Genomic DNA, 10,419 nt, shown 5'->3' on the forward strand with positions numbered 1-10,419 from the left:
ATGCCAGTAACTGCCCCCTGCTTCATTTGACAGCTCACCTGGAAGACAGGAAGCACATATGTATGCACAATGTCCATAGCAGCAGGACAATGAAAGGGAAGGAAGGTCGGATGAGCAATTAGGATGCAGGATGTGAAGAGCATGCAGAGCAAGGCTGCTGTCACGAGATCACTGCTTGGCAATTCCCAGGCATCCATTTGTAGCTGGGGACGATGACAGCCAGGCCATTTATCAGAGGTAGCATCCAGCTGCAGCCACATGCAGGCAGGAGGCTCAGGGAGGGAATGATCCCGCTGTCCATGCAGCCCCGTCCTCATTAGTGCTAATGTCCCATCAACCAAGACCCTCACTGAGAGGAAGGCAAGGTCTGCTTGGAAGAGGTACTGCCTGTGGTGATGAGGTCAGACAGCACAGCCAGGGTGAGCCGTCGTTACTGAATTTATTATCCCTGACTTCAGCACAAGAGAATGCTTCAGCATGGGAACAGCAAGGCTCTCTCTGCAAGGTACACAACACCCACACAGGAACCGTCGGGCCCTTGGGGACTCTGGCTGCTGCTGGGGCCTCCCATGGGAATCACTGGCAGTTCTCCTTAGCACTCACTGATGGGCACTGCACAGGGATAAAGCACAGGGGAGGGAAGCTGGGCCTGCTGGACATGGGCTGGGAGTCACTGGGGTTTCCTGTCTCTTGAACACAGAATACTGCTGGGAAATGCTGTAGGACTGCTCACCTGGCTTTAAAGGCAGTGTAGGACAACTAAAGACACAGCTGAGGCCAGACATCCAGTAGGACTGAAAGTAAATGGAAATCTGCAGCAGCAAAAGGATGCCCATAAATTAAATAATCCAAGATAGCAAACACCTTCCAGGGGGCTCAGCCAACCAGAACACGAACCCATTCACTGCTCCAGGCAAAATCCCAGGGGGCTGCTGCAGAAAAGGGAAAACCTAACTATGCTGCCAGCAGTTTCTGAACCCTGCCATCCACTAACAGCTGCAAAGTCAGGATCTTCTTCCCCAGCCTCTTCCAGAGCCACAAGGGCAGCTGTCTTAGCACACTCTGCATTTACCAGGGAGTGTAAACTACAGGCTTGCAACCACAGCAAGCCCCAAGGCTCAAAGAATGAGACATAGGAAGAAGGAAAACATCACACCCTTCTCAATGGTCATTACTTGCAAACAAGCAACATGGGAGGTGAAAATAACTGACCTAAAGGATGCTCTGATTGATGGAGGTTGAGCTCAGGCAGCCAGGAGAGCCACTCCTCCATCTGTGCTGACCTTTCCTTCTGAGGGAAAGGGACAAATGAATGTGACTGTACCCAATGCGCTGCTGCTCAATGATGTCCAATTTCTCTGCTTTGCGGATGACTTCCAGAATGACCTCAAGTTCCTGTGGGCTCAGAGCCTGCATCTTCCTCTGTTTCTCAGTCTGGAACGTGTGCACTGACCAGCCCGTCTGGAGCCTGTGGGAGGGGGTGGAGGGAAGAATTAAGCTGTGAAAGGAAAGTACAAAACCCCCGACCTGCCCCATAGGCCAAATCTGCCAGAAATACAGAGTATGCATCAGCCTTCCATCAGAGAAGTCCAAGTGGGAGTCTCCTCTCAGTGACAGATCACCACATCACTCCTGCAGCAGCACCGAGGGTTGTTGCTCCCTGCCCTCTCATATCCCTTTCTGCTCCAGTTTGTATTTTGCCACTCCATGTTCTTACTCCTATTTGGCTCTACCCATAAAGAAAATGACTGCTCTGAGGGCTGGCTGTCCTGGGAAAACCCTTGCACAGATGGGTGCCAGTGCCAGACACCACAAATGCCAACAGCAGACTCCAGAACACGGGGAATACCTGCCCTCTCCTCCCTCCAGATCAGACATTTCTAAGGTTCCCAGTTCAAACACACAAATCACCAGGAACTCTTGGAAATATAAATTTGGCAACTTTCTCCCTGGGTCTACTCCAGGCCCACACAATGACTTTAGCAAACCCCTTCCCTTTGTGCCTTATGTTAAGCACCTAACATTTCTCCTTAGCTCACTTGAGGATAAGCAGGAGCTTTCACAGCTCAATTAATTACCATTCAGTAGGGGTTTAGAGGTCACTGGATAAAGTCATGGCTGCTAGCAGAATGCAGGGCACTATCAGATTCAGTCACTTAATGAGCCTTTTCAGGTGAAGGTTGGAAAGCAACAGTGGTGTGCACTGTTCTCACTCAGCCCTCCCCTCAGACACAGGGTGACCTCCCATTTTCTAACACTTTGTAGGAGGCTGACCCCAGTAGTTCAGACAAGCACAGGGGTGCAGTGGCATGATACTAGCTGCCAGAGGAGGAAAGCATCCAAGAAACAAATGAAATTTTGGTGCTTGACTCATTTCCATCTCTTTTGTCTTTAGGTTATGCTGTAATTTAACTTCAGGGGAAAATGAGAACAAATGACAAGTTCTTAAAACAAAGGAGTGCTGGCAGCTGGGGGAATGCTATCAATTATACTGAGGGTGCTGCAGAGGTACCAGCTTGCCTCCAAGCCCTTTCTTTCTCCCAGGGCAGGGCTGATGAGATGGACTCCAAGCACACACCAGCCACGCTGCAAACTCCCCTGCAGGCTGGCAGCTCAGAGCAGCAGCCAAGCCCCAGGCCCCAGTTTAGCAGGCTTCCTGTCCCATCCAGCTTCTAGGGTTGAGAGGGGTCTGTGTAACAGACTCCTGCCTCTCAACCAGGATGTGCTCAAGGACAGTGGGCCAGTGCTCCACAGAGGTTTGGGAAGCCATTCAGGCCAGAGATGAGGCTAGAAGGAGAAGAGGAGGTGGCAAGGACTCACTTGGCACGCAGTGCCAGCTGCCGGTCATTGGGGCACACCCACTGGCCCGTCCCGCTGCCAAAAATCGTGTCGGCCATGGCACAAGGCTGGGGAGCAAAGGCAGGGATCACACCTGTAGGAAGCAAACACCAGCACTGAGCACAGCTGCCACCTCAGCCCCAGGAAAGTAGAGGGCACAGCCTTATTAACCATCCCAAAGAGTGACTCTTCTGGCAAGCAAAACAGAGGTGATCTGCCGGCTGAACACACAGACAGACTCTCACCCACAGACAGCAGTCAAAACATACCATCATCCTCATAAAATATGAGGCAGTAAATACCTTCAAAAACCTTGAAGACAAGGCTGGAAGTTTAGATTTTATGGTACTCTAGAAAGAAAAAAGAAAAAAAAAGCAAAAAAACAAGAGCCAAAGACTCTTTGTAAATTCTGCTTTTTCATTTCAGACTAGACAAACACATTGTTTCCAAGTATAATCTCTGCCCCATCACCTCCTGAGTCCCAGTGCTGCAGTACTGACAGAGAAAGCCACTCTAAAGCACACAAAGAAGCTACAGTTGTGGGTTTTTTTACCTCTTAATGGGGTAACAAAGAAAAACCCACGCAACATTCGGCATGAATAGCGGCAAGTCACTCCGTTCATTAAAACTGCCTCCATAATAGCCTGATATTTATAACTCCAGCCTACAATAGCAGCTTGTTTGCATTCTCTGATGTTTAAGACAGCACCTCTTGCAGCAGATCTCCTACTGTGGCTCCTGTAACCAGCATGGTTACACCAGTGGTTCCTTGTGTTCCATGACAATTTCACCACGAACTGATCAGTAAAGGCAGCAAGAGCCAAATTCCACGTGCTTATGGGAGAAACATATCCCCAAAAGGCACTTTGCAGATACACAGTTCTGAGTCCTGTCAGCAGGTCAGATAAACAGAAAGCACCAGAGGACAGACAGAGCCCAAATATTTCAGTGGGAGCAAAACTAGTCTTGATGTACCAAGCTTTTCTGCAGCTGGATTTGTCCTCCAGCAGAGCAAATGTCTCACAAGCCCTAATGGATAAGTTTCCAGGTATTAATACTTACCTTTCCCAGAGCAGACACCTGCCAGCTTTGCCAATCATACCTGCTGGGCAGAGATAACATGTTTAACGCTGTTTGGCAACACAAATCAGATACACTAGCAAGCAAAGTGTATCACCTGCCAGCTGTGCAGCAGATCCCAAGAAAGCCCATGTTCCAGCCTCAATAATCCACAGCACAATTGCCCCCACAGTACCCGTGGTTCAGTGTGCTGCACCTACACTTGCTATCAGTTGCTGTCACACAGAGCTTTCTGCTGCTGTGCCAGGCTTGGAGGCATCTCAGGCTGCATGGCCTTGGCCCTCTTACACAGGCAGGCAGCTTGTGCAATTCTAGTTCCCTCTCCCCAGGCTGAGCTCACATGTGCCACACACACTGCACTCACCTCCCAGCACAGAAACACTAACTCGTGTCAAAACTGACAGCTACAGCCAAGCCCCACGTCAGCCTTGAGAGCCAAAACTGTCATAAACAAACAACCAGCTCCCTCCTCTCTGACCACCAAGCTTCTGGAGAGACAGAATCTCAGTACTTACACTGAGGGAGAGGAGTAATTCCACACAAAGTACGGATTCCTTTCAGTGTAGGGAGGTAGATGTATAGAAAGGGTGAAGGCTCAGTATAATGCTCAACAGCACAGTCCAACTGTACAGCAAAGCAAGGTAGGGAGGAGATGGGAGGCTACATGAAGGGATGGGCAAAGAAAGAGGGGTTGAGACAGGAAGGACATATGAAAGTGTTGCACAACATTTTTTAAACCTTTACTACATTAGTTGAGGTGACCACTTTGACAGGGATCACCCCTAAAAAAATCCTTGAACCCTGGCATCTTTGATTCACCATTTTCCCCGCACTGCTCAGTGCCACACATGCTGTGGGTTTGCATTTCCATTTTGTCCCAGAACACCTCCTGCTCTTTTCATCTCCTTCACGATCTCAAGCAAAGAGAGAACACGTTCCCCACACACGTCCCACAGCAGCTCACACACAGGGGAGCAATGGAGCATTAAGAGCAAAAGAATACGAAGGCTCCCGCCCCCGGGCCAGTGTAAGGAGCAGAGAGAAGCTACAATTTCACACAGAACAGCCGACCTGGGATTTTCCAGACGTTTTCCAAGCCTGTGATACGTTGTTACAGGATTATATGCACATGTAACCACCCCACCCACACAAACGCATATATTAAATTACTCGTCAGATATACCACATACTCTTTCCTCCCACTCACACACCTGAAGGACAGCACAGCCCACATAACATCCACTGGTGAGGCTGAGGGCACCCAACCACACCACACAGCACTTGGCAGCTCTGGGATGTTCAGCATAAAAGCTAGAGCTGGAGGTGAGTCTCACACCGTGGTCGGGGCAGAGGAGTTTGCTTTTCCAGCAGTTGTGCTTTCAGCAGCACTGAATACATCTGCCCCTCCTCTGCAGAGCTTTATCTGCTCTAACAGAGCTGAAGGCAACTCAGAATAGAGCACATCAGCTGTGCATTTTTCTCAGGAGAGACCTAAACAAATTCTCCAGCCTTATACCACGGTGAGCTTTTCTCAGCATGACTGAACAAAAACAAGCAATGTCATGCTCCTTTGCCTCGTTACTCAGCATACGCTTTCTGTTCTCTACCATTCCCTGAGCAGCATCTGCAAAGTGGGAAGGAAAACAAAACACAGCCCAGAGATCCATCATATCCCACAACAGTCTTCAGATACACTATTCCCCAAAATATTTACAGGAGCATTTTCTTTTGGCAGCATTAGGTATCTGCTGCTCCCTCTGATGTAAACTGGCATTGCAGGTGGCTTTGGGATTTTGCCTCTGAAAAAAGCCCAGTGTGGTGTAACACAACTACCTTGAAGGAAACCAGAACGACAGGGCACTGAAGGCCACAGTCTGCTGGGTGGAAACAGGACTGGAGGGAAAGTGATACCTTGCATGGCCACAGGAACAATGACAGCGAAGTGGTACCAGTATCTGGAAGGTGTGAGGCATCCTCCCTCTTATCTCTGTACAGGACAAGAAGTACAGTGGAACAAGCCTAATCAGAAAAACCAAGATAGCAAAACCACACAAGCCTGGGGAGTGATTTCTGTGGGTTATGGTGAAACACCCCTCTCCTGCAGTCAGCCTCCACTGTGTTCTCTCTCAAAAACGCTCCAGTTAGCACCTGCATGACCGAGCTGCCCACTCCCTGTCCTCCACTCCTCTTAGCAGGCTAAAGAAGGGCAGAAGGAGCCAGTCTCTAGCAATGAGCTCCTATTGATACTCTATGACCTGCTTTAAAAACCCTCCACCTGTTTGTTCCTTTCCTGTGATGGAGGAAGCCATGTGAAACCAAACCTCATTAAATCTGAGTCCACCTGGCTGCTCCTGGCACAGAAGCTAAGAGGAGCACTGCAAGGAAGTGCTGCCCTGCAGCGAGCCAGCCCTTTGTGTGGGGCCAGGAGCATCTCGGAGGATGTGCAACAGAGCACACCTCTGCTGGCAGCTCTGACGTAGCACTGCTTCTGCTGTCTGCATCAGGAGACTTGGATTCTGCAGCCAGAGAACATTACTCCAGTCTGTGAGGGAGAAACCTTCATGGAGGGGTCTGAGTGAAGGAAGCAGCAGCAGGGTCATGCTGCTGACTTGGCTCCACATCCCTGTGGAGCCACCACAGGACAGCAAAGTGAGCAGGATCTTTCCCACTGGACAGTTCCCACTTCTTAGCCTGGAGGATAAGGGTGGGCTGCAGCTGGCCATGCAGCAGGACATCCTCCAGGTGCAGGCTGGGGAGAGGAGAGCACCCTTCCATGCCATCACACAGCCATGGGTCCTGCCGGAGGCACCCCTTCCCAAGCAGCAGCAGACCAGCAGTGGGAGGTGTTTCTGGGTGCACTCCTGGTCCACATTCCAACAACCAGCACATTTGGCACCAACTACAACTGGCAGCTGCACTGGCAGCAGGTTGCCACGTCGGCCCATCCCACAGCCAGCCCTGCCTGATGGCAGAACACAGACACAGCCCTTTGACAAGATGCTGTTCAAAGAATTTCAGGCCCTTGTGTGAAAAGACCATTTTCTCAGCACAATAGCAACATGAACATCACGTTTCTTTACCTTAATAACAGAGCACAGCATTAGCAGTTCATGCCAAAGGTCCACTGAGCATAGTACCTGAGTAGTACTGAGTATAGTACCTCCAAGAGCAGATGCTTAAAGAAGAGTATAAGAACAGAGCACAACACAGTAATCCTTTTCCAGAATACCCTCCCAGTCTCCAGGGATTCCCGGATCATGCACTTCCTGAGCCAGGCCATAGCTCTGTATTTAACACAATTAACATTCTTCTATCCCAAATATATCAGCTTACTTTTTCAGCATCATCTCAGCACACCAAGCTCCTTCCTCACTCTTCCACCTCAAACACATTTTGACTTTACCTTGACTATATCAAAGTAAAAACTGAAGGGTCTCGTTGACATTGAGGTAGTCACTGCAATAGAAAACACCCCCTGATGGCAGTGAGAGCACAGCCTGCACGAGCTCCCCTGCAGCTGGGCTGATTACAGGTGCTCACAGAGCATGAATTCCTCAGAGCCCTGCAAACACAAATATGTCCTGCACAGTCCCGTGAGGAGTTCTCCAATCAGCTTTCATTTGCCCGGTTATTTCAGCTAAGAAGTTCACCTCTTTATTATTTTTTCTTTTTTTCAAAATAGGGAATTAATTAGGCAATTAAAAAAATTATTTCATTTAAAAAATAAAAATTAAACAGTTGGCTGGAGAGGAGTTCCCAATTCCCAAGCTGAGCTGTGCCAGTGTAATTAACTCGCCTGCTTCGAGGGCATCACCTCCCCCAGGACTCTCAGCCTGCACCAGGTACCGTGCTGGCTTGTTTTCCCTTTTTGCTGCTGCTCCCTCGAAGAGGCAGTGTAATTACTCTCTGCTCTGTGCACCAGACCCCATTATCTCCGGGAAACCGTAGCAACTAAGTGAGTGTTTGCCCTTGTTGCTATGACAGAGGATAAATGAGCAGCAGAGATAGATAAGGGGAACTCGGCCTCCGCCTCCCACCCCCCGCCGGCCAGTCCCTTTTCCTCCCTGACACGGGTCGCGCAGCAGGGAGACACTTAGAAGCAGGCAGGAAAGGCCCCGTAGTCCAGACACAAGTCTTTCCTTCATGTTTTAAAGATCCTAGCGCCACAGTTGTACTTCAAAGCGCACGACTCTTCTAAAGTGACAGAATAACCCTTGGGGCTGCAGAAATTCACTTGACTTTCAAGATAGGGCCAAGTCTCAGAGCCAGAGAGGAGAAGTAACTGTGCCTGGGCAAATGGTGGCTTGAAATAGAGCTTTACAAAAGTTTTTCTTATGCTCAAACCACTTTGAACTGCTCCTTCACACTTGAATCTAGCAGCTTCTCAGCCCCTGCAGTGGCAAAGGAGCCTGCTGTAAGCATGGACATTTTGTAGGGCTAAGGAGGCAGGAAGCACAGGCACAGCTGAGCCAAGGACTCAACACCTTCCCGCCCCCTGCCCTCAGGAAGGGAGAGGGCCAGGCTGGTGCACAGCTGAGACACGGCCCCTTGCAATTGCTGGCTGTGGCAAACCCCCACCATCAGTGCAAACCCTTAGCAGCAGATGGAGAGCCAAGCAAGACAAGGAATCCAATCTGATCAGATTTGACTTGCATCTCTGCAGCTTGGGCCAACAGAGAGAGGGAAAACACAGTGTCCAAACAAACACCACAAAGCCTTGGCAAGCTTTGGGACAACAACTTAAGAACCCAATCAGACAGACTTTCTCCAGTCTGTCTCACCATGCAAGCTCAACCTAAGCAGTACCAGCACCAGCAAAACAGGGAATATCTCACTCAGAGAGGTGTGTTCAGCTCAAATTAAACACAAACCAGCTGCAGCACACAGAAAGCAAGAGGTGTAATTATCATGTAAGGCCAGGCTGGAAAAGCAGAAAGTGAGGATAAGTTTTGGGGGGGGGGAAACAAATAAGGTTCCCATACAGCAGGGCTGCTTCACAATCCTAGCAGCAGCTGCAAGAAGCCTAACTCCTTTTAAGACAGAGCTTGTTAAAGAGCTTGTAAAATACAATGCCCTGGAGGTCCATGCCAGTCCAACGAGTAGGAAGATAAAATCAGTTCTACAGGAAAACTGACATATGGTACCAGCAATCTTGTGTTAATGAGAGGTACTTATTAGCGTGGCTACTTGATATATGGTAAGCTATAAAGAACCAGTTTTTACCCAAGCAAAGCAGTCTTTCAGCTCCCCAGCACCCTATGATGCTGGGGAGGAAAGCCAGCACTGTGCCACCCGCCAAGGTGTATCTTTATTTATCAGACTTTGGCCCTATTTCCTTCTGATCCCCAGCCAGGCAGGTGCTGGTGCAAAGTGAATAATTCATGAAGACAGCAGGCTCTTTTTAACTCAGGTTGTGGGGCAGGTTGATCTGGCACAGGAGAAACAAATTAGCATCTAAATGGCCAATTAGAGAACTCGTTTCACTATTCTGATATGCTAAAAAAGCTCAGGAGGCCTTCTGGGCTGGAGGTTGGCAGGGTGGACTCTGTACCTCAGTCTCCAGAGAAGCATCAAGTTTCTTAGATAGAATTAGACATAGCAAGGAAGTACTGAGCACCGGCCAGTGTTTGAGAAGGAATCCCTTGCAGGAGAACCTCATGCCAGCCTGCTTCATGGGTAACCTCCAGTGAACCAGGAAAAGCACATTCATGGCTGGTGGAGAAATGCTGCAGAGCAGCCTGATGCCAGGCCTTGCCAAAACCTCACTATCCCGCCCAGCTCAGAGCCACAGGGCTGCCATCACATCTACAGGATAAAATACACTTCCTCAGCATCCTTAAGCAACCATATTGGCCTGGAAGCCTTTAAACACCACATAAGTACAGCCAGTAGTCGCTCCAAGACTTTATCACTGTGAACACTGTCAATACATACAAAAAGAAAGCCATGGACTTTGATCAAGCCCTGAGAAGTACCTGACCCAAGCTGCAGCAAACTGAAAACCCTAGCAGCAGGCACAACATGTTATTCTTACTTGCACATCCAACAGCACCCATCACCTCATAGCCCAGTGCCCAAAGGACCATGATAAACCACCCTCTGCAAAACCCACATGGCTGCTCCCACCACAAAACATACACAAGCCCAGTAGCTCTCAAAAGGACACTGGGATTGATAAGCTTTTGATAGTGCACGGCACTTTCAACCTCCCCGTTCTGCCTTGTTTCCCCCCACACCTCTGTCACTTACCTTCAAAAGTCTCGATTCCACCTAAATTCAGCCTTGTGCACTTTGCCTTGCAGTGTTTCTGAACTGCTTTCAACAGCATTTTAGGCAAAACTCCCCCACCGTTTGAGCTCCGGATGCCCCCGGCCCCCCATAAAAACTGCTCCCGCCTCCCAGCTGGCCAGGGGACAGGACCAGACCCCAAGGGCCCCGCACATGGCGCTTTCCCAGCGGGTGCCCAGGCAGCCGGTACGTACCTACATACTTAAAACTCTC

At 49.6% G+C, this 10,419-nt stretch overlaps 1 protein-coding gene across 1 annotated transcript in view; it reads right to left on the minus strand.

The window, feature by feature from the left end:
• Positions 1 to 2,897, minus strand: part of RPH3AL (rabphilin 3A-like (without C2 domains)) — a 25,955-nt gene extending 23,058 nt beyond the window's left edge. Inside the window, exons 1-2 of the mRNA XM_010009123.1 lie at positions 2,821 to 2,897; positions 1,325 to 1,468 (exon numbers count right to left, since the gene is read on the minus strand). Coding sequence (XP_010007425.1) covers positions 1,325 to 1,468; positions 2,821 to 2,897 — 221 coding nt within the window. The remainder of the gene's footprint in view (positions 1 to 1,324; positions 1,469 to 2,820) is intronic.
• Between the last annotated feature and the right edge of the window lie 7,522 nt (positions 2,898 to 10,419).

The sequence above is a fragment of the Chaetura pelagica genome, unplaced genomic scaffold (genome assembly GCF_000747805.2).
Source record: "Chaetura pelagica isolate M959 unplaced genomic scaffold, ChaPel_1.0 scaffold72, whole genome shotgun sequence".
NCBI classification, from domain to species: domain Eukaryota; kingdom Metazoa; phylum Chordata; class Aves; order Apodiformes; family Apodidae; genus Chaetura; species Chaetura pelagica.